This window comes from Heterocephalus glaber, unplaced genomic scaffold (assembly GCF_053883595.1).
Source record: "Heterocephalus glaber isolate CG9 unplaced genomic scaffold, H.glaber_assembly_v1.0 deba00001687, whole genome shotgun sequence".
Lineage (NCBI taxonomy): Eukaryota > Metazoa > Chordata > Mammalia > Rodentia > Bathyergidae > Heterocephalus > Heterocephalus glaber.
This window is the reverse complement of record NW_028258412.1, coordinates 13512387-13536971: the sequence shown is the minus strand read 5'-3', so window position 1 is coordinate 13536971 and position 24585 is coordinate 13512387. Positions and strand designations below refer to the sequence as shown.

Sequence of the window (24585 nt, the reverse complement as noted above, 5' to 3'; positions counted from 1 at the left end):
GTCACAATCTTAGGAACTGGGTTCTGGTTCAACATATTTTGAACAATTACATCAAAACTTTACTGACAGCAGCAAAGGATGAGGATTGTTAGTTTAACTTACACTGAAATATAGATTTGATGATTGTACTTTTTTTTCTTTTTTTGTGGAGATTGAACTCAACACTTTTGCACTGAATTACATTTCAAGCCCTGAGACAGGGTCTTACTAAGTCACCCAGCCTAGGCTCAAACTTGAGATCCTCCTGCCTTACCCTCTCAGAGTGCTGGGATTCGGGCAAGCACCGTGCCCAGGTTGTATTATATTTTTGAATAAGAGAACATATTTGCCTCTTTTTATTATTATCTGTACTTTTCCTGCATACCATTTGTCACATGCAATTTATTACCTTTATCAGTCTAAGTGCAAGGACCATGTCTGTTTTGTTCATCATCACGTCACCTGAAAAGAGCCTGTCCCCTAGTAAGCCCACAAATAGAAGCAGCAAGAGGGCCAGGGATTTAGCTCCGTGGTTCTGCTGCCTGCCTGGCAAGTGCAAGGTCCTGAGTTCGATCCCCAGTACCAAAAAAAAGGAAAAAAAAAACTTTTTGGACCAGGGATTTAGCTCAGTGGTTCTGCCACCTGCCTCACAAGCACAAGGTCCCAAGTTTGGTTCCCGGTACCAAAAAAAGAGCAGCAAGATATATCATGTACAGGTACACATTCCCTATGATGAGTATTATGATTATATATATATATCTAAAATATACCAATAAAATAAAAAATGTTTTAAAAAATGGTCCAGACATAAATATGGAAGGCTTAATAAGGCTTTGATTTAAAGTAGACCTGAACCTGAACTTGCCTTAATGATTTTGAAATACAGTGCTATATATAGCAACAACTTTTTGTTAAGCTGTAATTTAGAGCACTGAACAGAGTGACTTATATGCAAATCCCAGTTCTGCCATTTAATAGTATAGACATTGAACAAGTAACTCTACTTGTGTTGGCTCATTTGTAAGGCAAGATGGTTAGAGGATTTCTGGAATTCTTTCCATCTTTGAAAATTCTGTGATTGTAAGAGTATGATATTCACATATAATAAATGGTTTCAAAAGAAGCCTCCCTAAAAAAGTAATGAGCATTTTGGCTGTAGTTGTTTAAATGTGTAGCTCACCAATAGATTACATGGCTCGCTAAATTTCAAGTGAGTTCATAAATCTAAGCCTTATGCCCAGGAGACTAAAGATGACATTAAATATTTCCAATAAGAATGATGTTTTCTCTGTGAAACCAGTTCCTTTCTTGCTCTGGAAGGAGAAAAGATTTTTGTAGCTGAATTGGGACAATTTGTCCTATGTGGCAGGGTGTTTTGTTGTGCTCAGCGTGAAAAAAGTTAAGAGAGAATAAAAAGACTGGAATTTTTAACAGTTTTTAAATCCTTTTCACTTTTCACCCAGCACTTGGAACAAGAGAAACATGAACTGAGAAGACGATTTGAGAACAGAGAAGGGGAGTGGGAAGGACGAGTGTCCGAGCTGGAGAGTGATGTGAAACAGCTACAAGATGAATTAGAGAGGCAGCAGGTTCATCTTCGGGAGGCAGATAGAGAAAAAACACGGGCTGTCCAGGAACTATCAGAACAGAACCAAAGGTTACTGGATCAACTCAGCAGGGTGAGTCACAAGTTAAGAATTTATGATGTAAAATATTAATATTTGGGAAAAAAAGCTTCTTTATAATGCCAGTCAAACATATAGGATAAGAGCAGTTTTGATTTTTGATTCCTTTGTTTATTTTGTTGTGTTTGAGAGGGTCTTGCTATGCAGTTCAAGCTGGCCTTGAGCTCAGTATGTATGCTATCCTCAACTCATGGCAGTCTTACTCCTCAGCTTCCCAAATGCTGGGTGTGCACCACCACACCCGGTGCTTAATGATTTCTGTTGTCCCTTATAGCTCAAAAATCTATGATTCCTTTATCTAGAGAAAGTCTGTCATCTCTGGTCCATGTTCTTTCATTCATTTATTTTAAATATTAAAAATACTGTCTCTAAACTGAAAAGCTTAGGAAAATTTTTAAATTTTATGTTACTTTCACATCAAGTAAAAATTCTTTACTTGAACCTTTATAGGGTGGCATCATAAAAATATTAAGTAACTAACCAAGGTCAAGACTATAAATTTTTTTTTTTTTTTTGAGACAGGTTCTTGCTATATAGTTCAAGCTGGCCTTAAACTCACTATGTAGCCTGGGCTGGCCTCAAACTCACAGCAATCCTCCTGCCTCTGCCTCCCAAGTGCTGGGATTACAGGCATGCACCACCATGCCCCATAGGACTGTAACTTTATTGCAAAGAAAGAGATCCAGGGCTGTATGGGTGGAAATCTAAAAGAACATACCTTTTTAGTAAATCCAGTAATGTTACTAATGCCTTGCTCTGTAAATCCACCTACTTTTGAAAATTGAGGCCTGGATTTACTGTTGTACTTTAATCTTGAGTGTTGAAAATAAAACTACTTCAATTACCAGAGAGAAAAGAACTTCCCTTACCTCATCGTTAATCTGTGCTATTAGGAGAGCACTGCCTGGTCTGTCTGGTTAGTATTGGGTACTTGGAGAAAGACTTAGGTAGAGTAGCCATATGGTAAAGTCCTGAATCTTCGAGTATGAAGTTACTTTACTCTTTTATGTCACAGTTGCTTACAGTTGGTATTCTGAGACTGGTGAAAACCTCATGCCTCACAAGAAAATGTGAAGTAAATCCTATCAGTGAGAAAGGAGAAGGAGAAAGAAAGACAGTAATACCTAATAACTTAGAAAATAGTGAGTTGCGGGAAAATAGAATACATGTGACAAGTGAGGATTCCAATAGTAGGTAAAGATCTTGCCTGCAAATTTCTCATCCAGAGAATCCAATCTACTGAGAAGCAAAAACTCAGTTGATGGGGCAACCTTGGTCACAATGTTTCCGAATCAGTTTTAAAACCTTTTTCAGCAACTGGGAAGGGAATTTCTATCCTTATAAATAAAAATTGAAGGGTTTTGAGTCACTCCTTTTTTTTCTTTTTGTACCGGGGATCGAACTCCGGACTTTGCGCTTGCAAGGCAGGCGCCAGAACCACTGAGCTAAATCCCTGGCCCACTCCTTTTTTTTTTTTTTCTGGTACCTGGGATCAAACTCAGGACCTTGCATTTACAAGGCAGGCTCAGTGCCACTGACCTAAATCCCCAGCCCGAGCCATTCATTATTCATGAAAGATCAACCAGAGAGGTCTGGCCAGATTGATTGATTTGTTCAAAAACATTTAATGCAACCCTGATAAAGTTTCTTACGGAAGTTTATGAAATGAATACAACAAATCAGAACAATCAAAGGGGAGATTAAAATTTCTTGGGGGCCAAATTCATGTTATAAGTGCAGACTCAGCCCTGCTTTGTAATCTGGTAAACAATAGGTGACCAAGATGAAAAGAGAAAACAAATGCTAACATAACATGGTAAAAAAAAAAATCCCACAGAACTGGGAATTGATTCTGCTTCTCATTATTTGAATGACCCTGTTCATGCCTTGGTGTCCTTTCTTTAAAATGGGGGTAAGAGGGTCAGGGCTGTAGCTCAGTGGTTCCACCACCTGCCTTGCAAGTGCGGTCCAGAGTTCGATCGCTGGTACCAAAAAGAAAATTTTAAAAAAACAAAAATAAAATAAAATGGGGGTAGGAAGTTGTGCTGAATATAAGTCCTTTTGAAATGAAAATGAGATGTGTTTAAGATGAGCATCATGGGGCTGGGGATCTAGCTCAGTGGTTCCGCCGCCTGCCTCACAAACGCAAGGACCCAAGTTCAATCCCCGGTACCAAAAAAAAAAAAAAAAAAAATGAGCAGCATGTAAAGGTAAGGATTGTTTCAGTGTTGATGTTTACTAAAGCAATATATTTATTTATAGTTGTTTCATTATCTAATTTCACTATAGACAGTCTTGATGAGCTCCTTCCAAAAGAATATAAGAAGATAACATTTTCACTAAATCTAGATTCGTTATCTTCTCTGGCCTTGAATATAAGCCCTTGGTGGTTTTGTGGCTTTTTTTCCCTTTTTCATTTTAAGCAGGTCAAGTCCCTGGGGTTTCCATCAGCAGCAAGTTTAGATTGCATTGTATTATTATTTTATTAGCTGAGTATTCAGGACTAGTGGAGTTAAATATTTTAAAGTGAATTAAGATTCTCCTAGGTTCTAGGACAAACTAGCAACCACCAGAGGTGTGTAGTAGAAGATCATGCTTTTTTTTTTTTTTTTGGTACCAGGGATCAAACTCGGGTCCTTGCACTTGTGGGACAGGCAGTGGAATTACTGAGCTAAATCCTGGGCTTATAATATTTTTATAAGCATGAAGTATAATATTTCTGTGATTTTTTTTTTTTTTCTAAAGCATTTTTGCATTTATCTCCTTTGGCTTCCAGGTCCTCCAAGGTGGTTTTTCTTTAAAAAACAAAACTATAGGGCTGGGATTTAGCTCAGTGGTTCCGCTGCCTGCCTCACAAGCGCAAGGTCCAGAGTTTGATCCCTGGTACCAAAAAAAAATTACAGGTGTACTGACATATAATTAACACAGTATAAAATTTACCTTATAAAGTGGGCAATTCAGTGCTATTTACTTCTTTTATATAGTTGGGCAGTCGCCACCACTATCTAGTTAGAGAATATTTCACCTTCCCCCAAAGGAACCCTGTACCCATTACCATTCTCTGTTCATGCCTTATAACCCCAGCCCCATGCCATATAACTCCTGGCAACCTCTAATCTACCTTCTGTCTCTATAGATTTGCTTATTCTGGACATTTCATATAAGCAAGATCATATCATATGTGGTTTTTGTGCAGGGCTTCTTTCACTTAGCATCATGTTTGCAAGGTTCATCTGTGTATCGTTACTTCATTCCTTTTTATGCCTGAACAATATTGTATATATAAAACATTTTGGGGCCGGGGATTTAGCTCAGTGGTTTCACCACCTGCTGCACAAGCGCAAGGACCCGAGTTCGATCCCCGGTACCAAAAAAAAAAAGACATTTTGTTTGTTCACTAGCTGATGGACATTTGGATACTTCTCACTTTTTGGTTAATGTAAATAAGGCTGCCATGAACATTCTTGTACACCATTTTGGCGTGGCTCTTTTAGCTCTCAAGTAAAATACCATGAGGATATATATCACATGAGCTTCTGAGTCCTCATTATGATGAGAAAAGGAATAAGTATTTTTCTCATTTTACATCTGGGAAAACTTGAGGAACAGAAAGATACATGACTTGATTATTTTGAATTCAAGACTTACTGGATTTTCTGTGCCTCAGTTTTAGACTTCAGAGGCAACTGTTAAGATCACAAGCTTTACCAGGCATGGTGGCCAGATGCCTGTAATCCAAGCATTCAGGAGACTGAGGCAGGAGGATCTCCATGACTTTGAGGCTAGCCTGGACTACACAATGAATTCAAGACGAGCCTGAACTATATAGTGGGACACTGTGTTAAACAAACAAAAAAATCACAGGCTTTGAAGACAGACAGCCCTAGGGTCAAATGTCAGCTCTGCCCTTTACTAGCTGGGTAAACGTGAGAAAGTTATTTTGCCTTTAGTTTCCTCTTTATAATGAAAATAACTATTTATTACTATTACCTGATAGTATTATGAGGACTATATGAGATAATGAATGTAAGGCTCAAACCATAGTGTCTTGTATGTACTATATGTTTCATAAGTGGTAACCAACATTATAAATAACATGTCCTCATCATGTAGATGGGATCTCTGGATCTGGTCTGTATTACTCACCTTCCTGTTGTTGGGACAAAATACCAGCAATAGATAATTTAAAGGAGAAAAGGTTTATTTTGGCTCACAGTTTTAGAATTTTCAGTCCATGATCAGCTACCTCCATGCCAGAAACATCATGTTTGAGGAAATCTGCTTACCTCATGACAACCAGAAAAGAAAAGAGCAAGAAAGAGCCAGAGAGAGGAAGGCGTATAGGTTATACCTTTCAAAGGCATGTTTCTAGAGACCTAATTCCTCCAACTGGCCCCTACCTCAACTATGAACTCATTAATAGATTAATCTATTGAGGGACACTTCGTATTTAAACCATAACATAGTCAACATTGATTCTCTAATAGGAAAATCTGAAGTGTAAAACTTAAGATTTATGGAAAAAATTTATGTGAGCTTTTCATCTTAATCTATAACTGGAGTCAGGCATGGTGGTACACATCTGTACTCCCAGCACTCTGGGAGGCTGAGATAGAAGGATTGAAAGTTCAAGCCTAGCCTGGGCAGTTTAGTGACTTAGTGAGACCCTTTCTTAAAAAGGGCTTGAGATGTAGCTCAATGCAAAGGCATGGGTTCAATTTCCAGTACTATCATTCGTGTGTGTGTGTGTGTGTGTGTGTGTGTGTGTGTGTATGTATTCATAACTGATTTTTTTTTTTCGCTGTGGTACGATTCTTTTAATTCTTTGGGGAAGATACCCAGTAGGGGAATAGCTGGGTCAAATGGGACCTCTAGTCCTAGTTCTTTGAGGTATCTCCATACGGATTTCCACAGTGGTTGCACCAGTGTACACTCCCACCAATAATGGAGAAGGGTTCCTTTCTCTCCACACCCCCGCCAGCATTTGTTATTGGATGATTTCTTGATAGCAGCCATTCTTTCTGGGGTGAGGTGGAATCTCAGTGTTGTCGTCATCTGCATCTCTCGAATGACCAGTGATGTTGAACATTTTTTCATACATTTATTTGCTGTTTTTAGTTCTTTGAGAAATGTCTGTTCATTTTGGATGCCCATTTTTGAATTGGGTCTTTGAATTTGAGGGGTCTGATTTTTTTCAATTCTTTATATATTCTAGATAGTAGACCTTTGTCTGAAGTATAGCTGCTAAAAATTTCTTCCCATATTGTAGGTTGTCTCTTAGCTCTGTTGGTAGTTTCTTTTACAGTGCAGAAACTTTTTAATAAGATCAGATCTCAGTTGTTGATTCTTTGTGTTAGCTCCCATGCTACTGAAGATTTGTTCATAAAGTCTTTTCCTATGCCAATGTCATTGAGAGTTCTATCTAACTTATCTTCCAGCAAGTTTACTGTTTCTGTCTTGATATTTAGCTCTTTAATCCACTTCAATCTTAGTTTAGTGCACGGTGATAGGTATGGGTCTAGTTTTAATCTTTAGCAGGTTGAAATCCAGTTTTTCCAACACCATTTATTAAAGAGGCTATCTTTCCTCCAGTGAGGATGGTTGGCTCCTTTGTCAAAGATGAGGTGGCTGAGTATGTCTGGAGTTGTTTCTGCATCTTCTAATCTTATTCATAACTGATTTAACATAACAGTGCATATGATGTTTTGCTTAGTAGTTAAATCAGTATTCAAAAATGTTTGTCTAAAATTGACCCTCCTAGGAGTTGAGTTAGGTTTAGTCCAAGATACCTAGTGACTGCATATGCCTTGGGGTTATCATTATCCCAGTTTATTTGCTCATTTAGACAAAATGCCCTCTAAGTTCCCTTCCACTTGCTAAGATTCTGTATGGTGTTTTCAAAGTCAAGCTGACGTATTTAGGGAAAGTGTAACTCATTTTCTAAATTAGAAAGAGCACAGTGGCATTGACAGTAGTAGTGTTTTGTAGAACTTGTTAAACACTTATTCTAACTGTATCAAGGGCAGAAAGTATAATGGGACTTGCTTTCAAGGAAAGGAGAATAGATACATGAGACATGCTTTTTGGATAAGTGTTTCTGTGTAAAAGTTGAAGTGGTAGATTTGTGGGAACCCATTGTATCAGTCTCCAGATGAGGTATTTCTGATGAGCATTAAAAAGTCATAAAGGGCTGGGGATTTAGCTCAGTGGTGCCGCCACCTGCCTCACAAGTGGAAGGTCCCAAGTTTGATCCCCAGTACCAAAAAAAAAAGTCATAAAAAGATTATTCACTGATTTAACCTTCTGTACCTGTATAACACTGTTGAAGTACTCTGGAAAATTTGTAGAGCCAAAATAGTGACTTGAATGATGTAGGAACAGTCTTTTCTCATAATATTAATAATATCAGTAATAGCAGGCTTTTTATTTAGTCTTTGCAATCTTCAGAAACAGTTGGAGTAAGGTATGATTTTCAAAATGAATCTCAGCAGTGTTAGAAACTTCTAAAAGAGGTGAAAGAAGACATTTTCACAGTTTTTACTAACAAAACAGTTCACACAGTCTTGAAAACATTAAGGGCAGACTTGAGCACCTATTGACCAAAGAATAGGAAAAACCAATTGATTTCTGTTAGAAAATTAGATTTAAAATTGCTTAGGGACTTCTGAGGTTTTCCTTCCCCAAAATGCTCAGCTTTAGAATTTGTAGAAACGGCTTAGGAAATTTTCTTACACTTTTTCCCCTGTAGTTTTATGCATAATATATCAGTTATATGTACATTAGACCCTTGATTTATGAGCTCAATTCATTCATGAGGGCTGGTTGTAACTCAGGTTGGTCAGTTGAAGGCTCAGGTTCCTCTGCACAGCCTTCAAAGTCTCTCTCCTATATACAAGCAGATCTCAGAGTCTTTTGAGAGACATTGGCCCAGGATCTCTCAATCAACCCCACACAGGAAAGGAGGTTGCAGTGTTCCTTCCAGAACTCTTTAAGGGTTAAATCTGTATCTGAGACCATCTGGAAGCATAAGTGGCCGGCATTGGGGTCATAACTGAGGACTTTGTTTGTAAGTTAGAAGTAAAATCCGGTCGTAACCCGAGTTGTTTGTATCTCAGGCCAGTCATAACTCAAGGGTCCACTGTAGCTTTTTTCTTTCCTCATATATTCCATCAATCACAGAACCATGTGCTTGGTTCTAGTCCCATTTTCTGTACTAGGTCTAGGGCTTTAGTTCCCTTTGGAACTGAATGTGTACAGTTGCAGTGACTTTTTTTTTGGTACCGGGGATCAAACTTGGGACCTTGCCCTTGGGAGGCAGGCACCAGAACCACTGAGCTAAATCCCTGGCCCTGCAGTGACTTTTTGAATGGGATTCTGATACACATTTTCACTTTGTTCAAAAAATCGTGTGATACCTCAAGCATACCGAAACTGCAGAAAATAACATAAATTTAGCTTTAAAAAAATCTTAATACTTTGTCCTACTTAGGTCAGTTTTTTTAAAAGGATAAAATATTGTTTATACATTTGAAGCTCCTACCCTCACTCTATCCACTTGCTAGAGTTAGGATACTTCCCATTATCTTTATACTTATATTACATATATATGTTTATGTGCGTGTATCTCATTGTGTAATCTACATGTATATTCATTAGCAGCATATAATTTTTTCCCATGCTTCAAACATTTAATAAATGTCATCATAAGATTTATATGATTCTACAACCTATTCTTTTGGCTTAATATTATGTTTTTATGTTTTACTTGTGTTGATAAATGTAGATTCAGTTCATATATATTAACTGAGTTTAGTATTTCATTGTGCAAATATAGTACACAATACTAGGTGTTGAACTGAGGGCTTCTGAAGTGAGGTAGATCCTTATTCCTTTGTAAAATTTTTCTATTTTGAGACAATTTTCACTCAGTTCCCAAGCTGGGCTCAAACTTAGAATCCAGAGTACTGGGGTTACAGGTGTGCACCATTGCGCCTGGCTCATATATTCTTTTATTAGAAAACATTTAGCTTGTTTCTAGTTTTTCACTGTAACTGTACAAAGTTTTCTGTAATGAATATTCTTGTACATTTTCTTCTTATGCACATATATAAAAATTATTCTGGGGATAAACATAGAATAGGAATAGTTGAGTTCAAGTAAACACCTCTTCAAATTGATGAGATATTGCTAGATTATTCTCCCAGTTGTTTGTATAGATTTACATTTTTAGCCAACAGTGTGTGTGAGCCAATGTGTGTGATTCTTTGATCTTGTGTGTGTGTGTGTGTGTGTGTGTACTGGAAATAACACCCAGGCCCTCTGGCATGCCAGGTAAGTACTCCACTACCCTTTTACATCTTTACCTACATTTCATTATTGTCATATTTTTTAATCTCATGTATGTGAAATGGAATATTTATTGTTTTAATTTCTACTTCATGAATTACTAGTGAGATTGAAAATCTTATTTATATGAGCATTTTTTAATCCATGTTATGAATTGTCTACATATATTCTTCATCTGTTTTGTTGGTATATAAGAGGCTTTTAATACACATTCTTGGGGTTTTGTTTGTATTTTGGACTTTGTTTTGGGGGGGGTACCGGGGATCGAACTCATTTGTGAGGTGGGCGTAGGAACCCCTGAGCTAAATCCCAGGCCCTCTAGAGTTTGTTTTGAGAAGGTCTCACTATGTAGTTCAGGCTGGCCTTGAACTCACTGTGTAGCCCACCCCGGCCTCAAACTTGAAGCAGTCGTCCTCCCTCAGCCTCCCAAGTACTTATCTGGCTTAATACACATTCCTGATGCTATTATAGTTTCATTTTGTTTATGGAATTTTACTAAACACCATGTGCTTTAGTGTCATTCTATGATTGTTTTTTGTTTTGCTTTATACTATCATCTAAGTCATAAAGATATTTTTCCATATTCAGAAACTTAAAATTTGGTGTTTATGTTAAGATATTTAATGTACTTGGAACTTATTTTATGGTATGATATGAGATAGTACCCATTATGTTTTCTACATAGATTACTATCAGCACTATTTTCTTCCCCATTGATTCCTAATGCTGTATGAATTTTTAAATGAAAAAAAACACAAAACAATTCTGGGCTGTGCTGTAGCTCCTTTTGAGAACTGTGGGAGAAGGATCTGTTGTAAGCCTGTGTCCCTGACTGGTAGAGGGCTCTTCTCCCTGAATCTCTCTGCACTGTCCTCCCACTGTTTGTGTTTCCTTTCCTTGTAAGGACACCAGTCATATTGGATTAGGCCTCACACTAATAACTCATGCCTAGCATGAGTGAGGTCGTGGGTTCAATCACTAGTTCTGCAAAATAAATAAAATAAAAAGGTCTGAAGATGCAGCTCAGAGGTAGAATAGTTACCTAGGAAGTACCCTTGATTTAATCCTCAATACACTGACAATAAAACAGTAACAACAAAAGCACAGGAAAAAAATTTAATATTTACTCTGATTAAAAAGCCAGGATAACTTTTTTTTTCCAGTATCTGGAATTGAACTCAGGACCTTGCACTTGCCAGGCAGGTGCGGCGTTGCTGAACTACATCCCCAGCCCAATAACTTAAAAATGTAACACTTTTTTTTGTTGTTTTGTTTGTTTGTTTGATACTGAGAATTGAGCCCAGGGCCTTCACTCTCAACTACATCCCTACCCCCTTTTTATTTTTATTTTATTTTATTTTTTGAGCCAGGGTCTTGCTAAATTGCTCATGCTGAGATTACAGGTGTGTGCTACTACACCCAACAAAACTTTAACACTTTTTTGCCAATTAATAAAAGACCAATGGGAAAGATTTTAAAATCTAAAAAGATTTTTAAAATGTAGAAAACTGGGTTGGGGTTGTAGCTTAGTGGCGCTGTGCCTACCTGGCAAGCACAAGGTCCTGAGTTTGATTTCTGGTACTGGAAAATAAATAAATATATAGAAAACTGCATTAGTTTCCTAAGGCTGGCACAGTAAGTAGTATAGGTTGAGTGGCTTAAACAGCTGAAATTGTATTGTCTCATAATTCTGGAGGCCAGGAGTTCAAAATCAAGGTGTTAATAGGGTTGACTCCTTCTGAGGGGTGTGGGAGAAGGATCTGTTCTAGGGTTGTCTCCTTGCCTGGGAGAGGGCTGTCTTCTCCCTGTGTCTCTTTGCATTGTCTTCCCTCTGTCTCCATTTCCATATTTCCTTTTCTTATAAGGCTTCCAGTCATATTGAATTAGGTCCTGCCCTAATACCTTATTTTAATGAGATTACCTTTGTAAAGATTTTGTCTCCAAGCTCAGAGTGGTGGCACATACCTCTAATCCCAGAAGGAGGTTGAAGCCGGAACATCATGAATTCAAGCCTAGCTTGGGCAATTTAGCAACTTATTCAGACTCTCTCAAAAAATAAAAGGGCTGCAGATGTAGCTCAGTGTGAAAGCCCTGGGTTCGATCCCCAGTACTAAATGGGGGAAGGGGTGTCTCCAAAGATCATTCTGAGGTAGGTGTGTTTGGGCTTCAGTATATAAAGGGTGATCAAAATATACTGTGAATATTTTTAATTATTACAGTAAGAGATCGCCATCAATCTTCCTCAAAATAGTCCTTTCTTCAGACAAACTTATCCCATCATTCTTGCCACTTCTGAAGCAGTTCTGAAAGTCCTCTTTCATCTTTTTGATAAAAAATACAGTGAATGAGGCTGCTGAGTGCCATCCAGCAATAAGCAAACTCATAAAACATTATGGTGTGTTGTCATCCATCTTATTCACTGGATCTGGTACCATGCAACTTCTGGCTCTTCCCCAAAGTCAAATGACCATAAGAGGTAAAATATTTTGAATCAGTTCAAGACATCAAGCAGCCACGACAATAACTAAAAACAATCATGAAAGAAGACTTCCAGAACTGCCCCAGAAAGTGGCAAGAATGCTGGGCTAAGTATGTTCAAAGTGAGGAGTATTTTAACAATGGCAGTATGTCTTTTACTTAATAACTTTTTAAAAAATTTTAACATTCACTGTATTTTTCAGTCAGACCTCTTGAATAGAGGGAGAAGGACACAATTCAACCCATGGTAACAATTTTAAGGTATTTTTTGCTAACAGGTACAGTTCTTAGATCTGAGTCAGTACTGTGTATGAGAGGTGTTCTTAGTAGTGCCATTTTCTTCGGGGTTCCATACACTCAATACACACCAAACATACATATGCTTAAGACCATGTGACTGAGGTCTGCTGTGGCCAACAGAGATATTTAGAACCCTTTTATTCTTTGAAAAAGTCTCAGATCCACCTCTCTCATTCCTTGCCTCTAATGACTAATCTGCATTCTATTCTTCTGAGTAAAATAATGAAAATAATTATTTTTTAAAAATCTTTAGTTCAACATTCAGCAAATATTTGTTGAGCAAGGCACTTATATATAGTGGAGAACACAAAACCTCTGTTAGGTTGTAAAGCTTTGAGACCAGAGACCATCTGTCTTGTTTATTGTTGTAAACAAGTATCTAGCAGAATGAGCAATCAATAAAAGATTCGGGGAGGGGTAGTGTTATTATTAAATAATTATCTGAAGTAACTGATAAAAAGATGTTTAGAACTATCCCTTTCCTTCTTTCTTTCTTTTTTTTTTTTGGTACCAGGGATTGAACTTGGGTCCTTGCACTTACGCAGCAGGCGTAGCAGGCACAGCAGGCGGTGAAACCACTGAGCTAAATCCCCGGCCCTAGAACTATCCCTTTCCAAAGAATACCTTTCCACATAGTCTATAGAATAGCACTCTTGACTGTTTCATATTCACTCATACTTAGGCATTTTATATGCTGTTTGAAAACCAGTGACCAAAGATACTATAGATGTCAATGCCTTGGCTGGGAGCTATAGATAATGGTGACTCAGTGGCCTTGAGAGCTAGTGTTATCGTCATAGATATTCTTGGCATTAAAACACAGACTTCTGGGCCAGGATTTAGATCAGTGGTTCTGCTGCCTGCCTTGCAGGTGCAAGGACCTGAGTTCGATACCTGGGACAAAAAAAAAAATAAAAGTACTCAAAAACACAGTCTTCTATGAATTGAAAAGAGTGACCACAGGTGAGAATGGACAGACTGTTTATGCATTGATTTAAAGCCTGCAAGTCCCTTTGTGTTGTATAGGACTGCGTCAGTGGCCTGTAGATAGGTCAGTTACTGTGTGACTAGCTTCATACTGTCTTTCCTTTTTGTTTGTTTGTTTGTTTTGTTTTTTGAGATAGGGTCTTGCTATGTAGTTCAGGTTGGCCTTGAACTCACTGTGTAGCCCAGACTGGCCTCAAATTCAAGATTCTCTTGCCTCAGCCTCCTAAGTGCTGGGATTCCAGGGTTGTGCCACCATGCCTGACTTCATACCTTTTTTCTTACCTTGCTGGTGGAGCAAGGTGAGCATTTTAGCTTTTACCAAAAAACAATTTTTTTTTCTTGTCTTGTGTGTAGAATGGCTATTATTTGGGTTTGGGTATCATGGCTTCTTCACTTTCCTTTGAGCATATTCTCTGGACAGAAGAACTCCCTGTTTCCAACAATATGTCACCTTCTCTATTCTTACAAACCAAAATGGCCTGTAGTTGGGAGAAGGAAGCAGCCAGAGGTTCTGGCTTAGAAAGCTGAAAAGTGACTGCTGCTGAGATCCTCAGTGGGAAATACAGTAATTCCCTGTATAGCCTTGGTGGCTTCTTCCCAGAGTAAAAACTCTGAGAATTTACCTTAAAATCATTTTTTCTCTTGTTTAGGCATTGTGCTGTATTCTTTTTTTTTCCTCCCATTTGTCCTTTTTTTGGTCTCACCACAACCCTACAAGTGCTCCCCAGTTCCTCACACCCAGAACTGTGGTCATATGCCTGCTCACTCTGGCTTTGGGTGCTTCCGTCTGATTGTGCCAAAATGAGAAGTTGTATTTGGGGCAGTATACCAAAAGTGCTATTCCAAAGGCTGAGTGAAGCCAAAAGGGGCTATCACTGTGGAATTACTAAGATAGGGAAGAGGTAGAAAGCCTTCAATAAGAAGTTAGGCCTCGGTCCAAGGCCAGGAGAAACAAACGCTGCATTTAAACTAAAAGGGCCAGGGATACCTGGAGGAATCATCTGAAGATTGGTAATGGAGAGATTGAAGTAAGAAAAGAAAGATCCATTGTAGTTCAAGCGAAGCCACACAGTTTGAGATCTGGCTATGAGAGGTTGGCACCCAGTGTGTGTTCTTTTTGTGAAATTTATCTGATTAGGAGGGGATGGCTTTTTAAGGAACCTAGATTTTTTTGAATATCCTTCTGTATATATTTAGGAATTTTATTTTTGCCTCTATTCCAGGTTTCTTAAGTTCTACAGATTTTTTTTTTTTTTTTTTTTTTTTTTTTTTGGTACAGGGGATTGAACTCAGGACCTTGAGCTTGCAAGGCAGGCACTGGAACCACTGAGCTAAATCCCTGGCCCAAGTTTTATAGATTTTTTAATTAAATATCTTCATTGTTCTTCTGATAGCAAAAAGAACTTAAGTTCCCTGTAAAATAAAGTTCAAACAGAACAGAGATGTTTGATGTAAGTAAGAAAAATCTCCCATGACCCTTCCCTAAGGAAAAACTGATGACAGTTTGATGTTAATTCTTTGTATTTTTCCATCTAATGGTACACATATACACACACAAACATGCATATTTCTCCTTCTCTCCCTTCCTCTCTCCTTTCCTTCGAGGGCTGAGGATGAAACCTAAAGCTTTGCACATGTTAGGCAAGCACTTTACCACTGACTTTTCCAGCCCATGTGTCTAATTTATAATTTATTTTTGCTTTCTTTTTGCTTTTGTTTCATTTACTTTGAACTTTTTTTTTTTAGGTGCTAGGAATTTTTTCATATATTTAATGGTTGTATATGGTATTCCATACAGTATATATGGACATATATCATATTTAATGTAACTATTTGCTATTGAGCATATGTACTGGTTACAGTGATTTGGTGTTACAAACACTGCTATAGTGGGCATCCTTTAAATTTTTGCACTCTTATGTTAACATTTCTCTAGGATGATTCTTGGAAACAAGATATCTGGCTAGGTCAAAGGGTACATACATTGAAATTTTTAATAACTGTTATGTTGCCCTCTAATAATGTTTTAATAATGTTTATTCCCCCTAACATTTATCCTTAAGACTGAAAAATCTATCATTATGATTGCATACATAGTACAACTGTAAAGAAAGCTGAGGTAATTATAACAGGATTCAAAAAAATGGTTATCTGGGAGTGTGTGTGGCGGGGGTAGAGGATGGTTATCGTTAGGGAACATGTTTGGAATGAGGCTTCTGGAAAATTGCCACTGTTCTTCTTGCCCTTGGTTATTACATGGATGTTTGCTTTATACACTATCATTTGTTTGTTGTTTGTTGAGACAGGGTCTCATTATGTAGTTTAGGCTGGTCTTGAACTTAACTCTGTAGCCCAGGCTAGCCACAGACTCAGTAATCCTCCTACCTCAGTCTCATGAGTGCTGGAATTACAGGTGTATGTACTATGCTTGACTGTATACATTATATATGTTTTATCATTGTATTTCACAATAAAAGGAAAAGTCATTTGATGAATATTTATAATGTGTTCCTATAATGTATGAAGGCACTGTTCTTAGTGACAGAGATATTGTCATGAACAAGATAAATTCCTGTCCTAGAAGGGAATGGGATTAATATGAGAAAATGGGAAAATAGGAACAAAATCTTTGTAAATAGGGAGGAATGGAGGGGTTGAAGGGAGGGTTGGGCAAGGGTGAAAAATAAGAACCAAGAGAGACTATGTAAAGGTGCAAATTTCCAATGATGAATGTCATTATATTGTATACCTAAAATGTACCAATGATTAGAATGAATAATCGATAATGTAAAATAGGAAGAAAAGGTCCAAAGGGGTAGGGGTAGTGGGAGGGGTAGGGGAAAGGAAAGAAGGGAAAGGAAAAATGATGAGAAATGGAAAAAATGGAAATAAAGTCTTTGTAAATAGGGAAGGGTGGAGGGCGTGAAGGGAGGGCTAGGAATGGGGAAAAAATAAGAAACAATATGCATTATGTAAAGGTACAATTCCCAATGAGAAATGTAATTGTGTTGTATACCTACAATGTACCAATAAAAGAATTTAATACAAAAAAATAAATAAATAGAAATTGAAAAAAAAAATTCCTGTCCTAAAATAATGTAGGAGGTTGACAGTAAAGAAAGTTGCCAATCAGGTACTAAGTGATAAATGTTATGAATAAAGCTAGGTATGAGGAAGAAAGTGGTAGCTATAGGGTATAGAATGAGCAGGATAAAAAGGGAGTGGAAGAGTGTTTCATGCAGAGAGAACAACGTATAAAAATTAGGAATGAATGGAAAGGTGGCTAATGTGACTGGGTTGTAGTCAATTTGGAAGAGTGTAGGAGATGAGGTCAGAGGAGTTGTCAGTGGCCAGATTTTTCAGGGCCTTGTCAGCCATCACATAGTTTTGGGATTTATTTGAAGTGCTGGGGAGCCAGTGATGTTTTGGGCAGAGGGATATAGTTACCTGAATTGATAAGTGTGGTTAAAGGATTACTTTAGCTAGTGTGTGAAGGATGGATCATAGGGGCTGAGGGTAGAAGCATGGAGATCCACAAAGAAGTGACTACATATGGAGAGTTGGTGGTAGCTTTGATCAGAGGTGAGAAGGGCTAGTTAGACTGGGTATGTTTTGATGGTGAACCAACAAGACTTAGTCATGGAGTAAATCAGCGTAGGAGGGATGGTTAAGAAAAAATAATAAAAAATGACTCCTGGGTTTTTGTTTTGAGCTGCTGGAGGAATAGTAGTGTTATTCACTCATTAGACAAAAAACTTCTGAGGAGGAAGAGGATAGTCTCATGTATAAAATCAGATAATTCTTTTTTGGAGTATTTTTGCTGCCATTTTCACATAAATCAGCAAAAATTTGTATTGAGGTAAAATATTGAGCTAATTTCTACAGCAGTTTGAGCTCTCTAAGGATCTGAGATTGTTCTAGTATTTTCTGTTAACTTATCACCTGAGAATTTATTCATTTAAAGTGACACTGAAGCTGTGTTCAGACCAGAGTGCCCCCCTTCTTTTATTGCCCCCATCATCCTTCCCACCCCCCATACTTTTTGCACTAGAAGATCCACTCCTTTGGGTTCCTATGTGTGAAAAAAGATATGTAGAAAGAAGTTGATGCAAGCAGGTGCTTTCTCTGTTTCCTGCCTCTACTCTCTGATTCCCACATAAATAATGTGGCTTGCACACTAACTGAAGCTAATCAGCTTCAGAAGATTGATCTTCTTCTGAAGAATAAATAGCTCATTTTGGATTAGCAGCATTGCATATGGTCTACTCCTGGAAGCGCATTTCTCCCAGGTCCTTTTCTCGAAGTTAAAGGCTTTAACACAGTGTCATGGTTACTCTGCCTCTTTTGGGTGGTGCAAAACCATCCTTGTTCCTAGGACAGTTTGCAGTGAACAACAATAGCTATTCATCAAAAGTAGTGTTTGTGGGCCGGGGATTTAGCTCAGTGGTTCTGCCACCTGCCTCGAAAGCGCAAGGACCCAAGTTCCATCTCCGGTACCAAAAAAAAAAAGTGGGGTTTGTGACTGAATGGGGCTTTGGTTTGTTTTGAGGTGGGCACTGTATTGTTTGTTCTTTAAAGTCAACCTCACCTGCAGGTGGTGTGTTGTAGAAAAAGGTATGACAATTTTTAATCAGCTTTTGGCCTGTCCTTGAAAAAAGTTATGCTAACAAGTTTATAAGAGGTAGGCTGTAGCTCAGTGGCAAAATCCTTGCCTAGCATACATGAGGCCTTGGGTTCAAGCCCCAGCACAGATAAACAAAAACAACAACAAACAAAGATTATTCCCCACCAAATAACAGAAATTTAAATTTCCAAAGGGTATTCACATATGTGACCTCTCCTGGTCTCATTGCCACCTCATTGATGAAAGGTGATTTTTTTTTTTTCCTTTTTCGTAGTGAGGTTTTGAACCTAGGGCAACAGGGAAGAGTCTTGCTAAATTTCCCAGGCTAGGCTCACACTTTGAGTCCTCCTGCCTCAGTCTCCCAGAGTGCTGGGATTATAAGTGTATACCACCACACCTGGTAGTCATTCTTTATTTGGCAGATAAGGAAACTGAGCATCAGAAGTTGATTGACACTTGTCAACTGGTTTGAAGTTTGTCTTTTGTGTATTTTCAAGGATCAAAAACAAAACACCTCTTTGAGTGTATTTCTATCTCATGGTTTTGTTGATTCTGTTTTTTTAGTTGGTATTTGTTGGGGATACTGTTTTGGATGCTGCTTAACATCAGAGTCTCTGTAAAATGATCCGAAGGTTCAGGATTGAGTTTTAGCAGTGTCTTGACAGTTATATCAAGGGTGTGCTAAAAGGATTAAAAACTAATTTGGGGGATTTAGCTCAGTGGTTCCACTGCCCGCCTCGCAAGTGCAAGGACCCGAGTTCGATCCCCAGTACCAAAAAACAAAACTGTTGAGATCCCTTCAGCTAAAACAGAACTTTTGCACATAGGCTTGTTCTTCCATGAAGACAGCATTTCAGCATTTCCAGATTGGCCCTACTGCTAATTAATACATTAAACACATTAGGGTGGTAATTATATCATATGGATTTTTTTTTTTTTTTTTTTTGGTACCAGCGATTGAACTCGGGTCCTTGAGCTTGCCAGGCAGGCGGTGGAACCACTGAGCTAAATCCCTGGCTCATATGGATATTTTCTTGGTGGTCTTGTCTTGATTATGTGAGCCTGTTCTACTTACCCAAGGAGAGCTATGCTTGATTTAAGAGTCTTCAGGTAGGTTGTGTGGGTTATAGTTATATCTAGTTCTGATTTCCTTTTTTGTTTTGTTCCTTTTTAAGACAAGGTCTTCCTGTGTAGTTCAGACTGGCCTACTCACTGTGTAGCCTAGGCTGGCCTCAGTCTTGCTCTGAGCCTTCCATCTCAGGTTCCCAAGTGCTGGGATTACAGGCATGCACCACCACACCCAGGATCTGATTTCCTTTTTCAAAAGAGGAGAGCCTAACCTTCTAGCTGCCGGCATACTGAATCTAAATTTTGATAGTTGGAAAGGCACAAGATTCAGATGAATTTCTATAGGGATAGATCTTAATGCTGCTGGATTTGATTTCATACAATGACAGTTTGCTTTTTTTTTTTTTTTTTTGACATTGAAATCTGGATTCCCAAGTTCCTGTAGACAGGCAAGTGTCTTGTATTTGGGAGGTGAAATCAGAGCTGTCCTTGCCTGGTGTGAGATGAGCCCCCAAATTTCTTATCTGGCAAGTGGGTTGTACATGCTAGGAAGGCTGGAGTTTACAGGCAGAGAGGAAAAAATCGACAGGAACCAATGCACTATTTTGTTACCTATACTAGTCAACCCCTAGTTCTGGTCTCTTAAGTATTACTGCTTTGAAAAATAAAATATCTTTATTCAGTAAATAATCAGCAGGAAAGCAGGTGATGTTTGGACACTGATCATATTTTCTCTGTTTCATTTCATTAGAGTCTGGGACTGTAATCTAGTCTTACACATTTTAAAGCTGAAAAACTTCTTGCCTGTTTGGACCAATGGCTAATAAAATGTTCTGCAAAATCGATTGTGTTTTAAAAATGGGCAACACTGTGAAAAACTTATTACCAAAACAGGGATCATGTACTCTCAAATGGACAACACCCATCCAGAAGGATCACTGCAAGTTCAAGGCTAGCCTGGGTTACATAGTGAGTGCAAGGCCAGCCTGAACTACACAGTGAAACTTTGTCTCAGAACACCAAAAAACAAACAAACAACATACATTGAGAGGCTGTCAGTGGCTTGGCTTGTGCTGCTGGCTTCACTTGCTTCTGTGAAGACTTTGGCCAGCAGCCTCTCTTGCTATTCCTGTTAACTAAAGGGTATTTTATAGTGCTAGGATAGTCCATATAAAAATCTGTATAGGGCCAGGAATTTAGCTTAGTGGTTCTGCCGCCTGCCTCGTAAGCACAAGGTCCCGAGTTTGATCCCTGGTACCAAAAAAAAAAAAAAAATTCTGTATAAAAAACAGTCTATCCATAAGTCCTTTACTGGGTGAATAACAAAAAAAAAGCTTTCAATATTTAAAACTGGTCTCTATTATTTTCCTTGTCATCTAATTTCAAATTATTTTTTAAAAGGCATCATTGTTTTTATTGAATTTATACATTTAAAATTTTTAAAATATTTAACATTAATGTAAGATTGATTTGCTGCTCTGTTTATTAAGGCTTCTCATCAGATTTCATGTAAAAAAGAGCTGAGTGGCTAATAACCTTTTTCCCCCAATAATTTAGAAAACTGTTGGTTTACAGCAGTGTTTCTCGAGCCATAGGTCTCCAAGAGGTGTCTCAGGAAGAGCTAAACAGGCTGGTAGATTCTGGCCCCCTACCCCATTACCATTTCAGCCTCAGGATTTTTGTGATTTATATATTGAAGTTATGCTTAATATTTTATTTTGGGAAAAGGTAGTTTTTCAGCTATGTGTATTAAAGAAAAAAAGATTTCCCTAACCTATTACTAGTTAAGAAATCTGAGCCCCAGGGAAGTGACTTGTGCAAGTCTGCAGTCCCAGTCCTTTGTTACTTCCAATGGGGCTCTTATTGGCTCAACAAGTAAGATAAGCCGTTTCTTTGGGAATAAGTAATATAATACTGATTAAGAAAAAAAGGGTGTTGTATTCATTATTTGTAGAGGAGTAACCAAGGTTCATGGATTTATCAGTTAATGCTGATGTTGCTATAACAAATAAATTCCCAAGATTAGTGGTTTAACAGAGAAGTTCAAAACAGGTATTCCAGACTGGTGAGTGACTAATTCAAGCAGTGATTCGGTGCCCCAGTCATCTTCCATCATTTGACCCTGCCATATTTAACAGGAGACTTTCAAGGTCATAGGAGAAGGGGAAACGCCTGAAAGATTTCTATGGGCCATGCCTATAAAGGGTGCACATCCTTTGCTCATTTGTTGATCAGAGCTTGGTCACAGGGCCACACTCAGTTACAAGAGGCTGGGAAATGTAGCCAGCTTTGCATCTAGTGAGGAGAAGAAATGGAGAGGTGAGCAGTTGCCTTCTCAGCCATAACAGTGTCTATAGAAAGAATTTTGGGCTGCCATCCCAGGCTCCTAGGGCAGAGAAGGTGAGCCAGTCCCAGCACCCGGAAGGAAGCTCCCCGACCGCCATCCCAACCTCCTAGGGCAGAGAAGCTAAGCCGGACCCAGAACCCGGAAGGAAGCTCCCCCGCTGCCATCCCAAGCTCCTAGGGCAGAGAAGGTGAGCCACGTGGGCACCAGAAGCACACCACCACCCCCACCACACACACACCCCCCCCATGGAAATGAGAAAACACATAAAAAAGCCTCAAAAACAGACTTTCAGATCACCTCTGGCAACACCAAAGGGAAACGAGGTGGAACAATCTGATACTCAACCACCTGGACTCTCTGAACTGGCAACAAAAGAGGATCTGGGAAAAATGAAATCAGGAATAATTACTCAGATAACAGCAAAGATTTTGCTCATGGTGCAAGACATGATTAATAAATCTAGAGAGGACACAGATAAAAAAATAGAGGATCTGAGGAACATGATGGAATCCCAACATAGGAAACAAATGGAATCCGTAAAACAGATACAAACAGATTTCCAAGAGATTAAAAACCCCATTGAAAGTCTACACAGCAGAATGAACCAATGTGAGGATAGAATTTCACATATAGAAGATAACCTTGCAATTAGTGAGGAGGAAAAGAAAAATTGCTTTAAAACTGTAAGGGAACACGAGAAATCGATCCAGCAGCTGCTAGACGATGCAAAGAAGAATAACATAAGACTGATTGGAGTCAATGAAGAAAGAGGAGAGAGTGCAGATGACATAAAAAAAACTGTTCACAGAAGTGATGGCAGAAAGCTTCCCAAGGAGGGGAAAAGAACTTGACATACAGATAAGTGAGGCCTATAGGACTCCAGCTAGCCTTAATCAAAAAAATCTACACATAGGCATATATTAGGATTCCAGAAATCCAACAGAAGAACAAAATTCTACAAGCAGTGAGAGAAAAGAAACAAATCACATACAAAGGAAAGCCCATCAGAATCACAGCAGACTTCTCAATACAAACCCTGAAAGCAAGAAGAGCTTGGAGTGATGTATTTCAAACCCTAAAGGAAAACAGCCTCCAACCCAGATCGATGTACCCTGCAAAACTATCTTTCAAAATTGATGGAGAAATAAGATACTTTCATGATAAAGAGCACCTCAGGAACTTCATGAATACCAAACCGGCACTCCAAAAACTTTTAGACAATACCCTAGGAAAAGACAATGAGGATCACAACCCCAGGAAACCCAGGAGAATGAATACACTGGGCGTGACAAATTAAATGCAAAGGAGGAGAATCCAACAAAAAGAAAAAGTCATGACAAAGCTTTTAAAACTTTTAACTTCATCTCCCTAATGAGTGTATGATTCAGTCTTATTATTGTACTGATTAGTATTTTTCTGATTCTAGAGTTGCACACCATTCCTTGTGCTATACTGGCTATCATCTTATGTCTACATTTTAATTGGGTTGTCTATTAATGAGCTCTAAGAATTCTTTATATATTCTGGTCATAGGTTATATGCATTGTAAATATGGTCTGTTTAAGGACTACTTTTCATTTTAATGATGTCATTTAAAGTTCTAAATATTGATGGAATCTCATTTATCAGTTTTTTCCTTTTATACATCATGTTTTTTGTATCCTAGGTAGTTCTTGCCTACCCTGAATTCATAAATATTTTCCCTTATAATTTCTTCTTAAAGTTTCATACTTTTAGGCTTTCTTATTAGGTTCATAGATCCCTTCAAGTTAATTTCATGTATGGGAAAAAAAGGGTTGAGGTTAATTTTTTATATATGGATACCAGGTGTTCTAGTGCCGTTTGCTGAAAATGCTATCTCTTCCTCAGCTCTTGAATTGAGTTTATATTCTATAAAATGCTAATGTTAAATAATCTTTCAAAACTCAGTGGACCATATATGTGTGGTTCTATTTCTAGATTCTCTGTTTTATTCAAATGATCTATATGCCTTTCCTTACACCAACACTGCTTTGATTACTGTAGCTTTAGAAGAAGTCTTAAAATTAGGTACTAAACGTCTTCCAACACTGTTTTGTTTTTGTTTTTAACTTTTCTAGGTCCTTTGTACTCCTACTTAACTTTTAAATTTCAATATCCAATTCTTCATTTATAGCAAGTATACACAGACCTGATTTCTAATCCTGCTAAATTCAAGTACAAGTTCTAGGGGCTCCTAGAGATTTCTTAGTATTTTCTCTGTAGATGATCATTTCATCTACATATAAAGATTTTGCTTCTGCTATGCCAATCCTATCCTAGTTGTGTCATTTTATTGCCAGACTATTTTGGTGGGGACTAGGTTTCAAAGTTTAATGGACACATAAAGAGTAAGCATATCTGTCCTTGTTCCCCACCTTAAGGAGAAAGCATTGTATCTTCCCCATTCATATAAGGCGTTCTCGCTGAAAACATGGAGTTACATGTCTTTGATCTGTTGAGAAGTTTCTGTTCTACTTCTCGTCTCCTGATAGCTTTTACCATGAACAGCTGTAGAATTTAGTCCAATACTTTTTCTCCAACTAGTGACAGAATCAGATGGCTTTTTCCTTTCCTCTGTTAAAATGATGACTTTTGGGGTTGAATCTTCCAATGCTGAACCAACACTGCCGTCCCTATAACAAAACCACTTTCTACATCCTGCCAGATCTGACTTCTAAGAGTTTGTTTTGTTAAACAAATTTCTATCTATGTTCATACTTTTTTCTTCTATTATCTTTATCCAGTTTTAG

General features: G+C 38.2%; 1 protein-coding gene across 6 annotated transcripts in view; it reads left to right on the top strand.

Moving 5' to 3' along the window:
* The window catches only part of Bicdl1 (BICD family like cargo adaptor 1), a 114440-nt gene that overhangs the window by 5332 nt on the left and 84523 nt on the right, over positions 1 to 24585 (top strand). For all 6 annotated transcript variants that reach the window (XR_015446231.1, XM_087198163.1, XM_087198164.1 and 3 more), the window contains exon 2: positions 1443 to 1658. Coding sequence is in view for 5 of the 6 variants with exons in the window: in XM_087198163.1 (XP_087054289.1) it covers positions 1443 to 1658 (216 nt within the window). In the remaining variant the exon portion in view is untranslated. The remainder of the gene's footprint in view (positions 1 to 1442; positions 1659 to 24585) is intronic.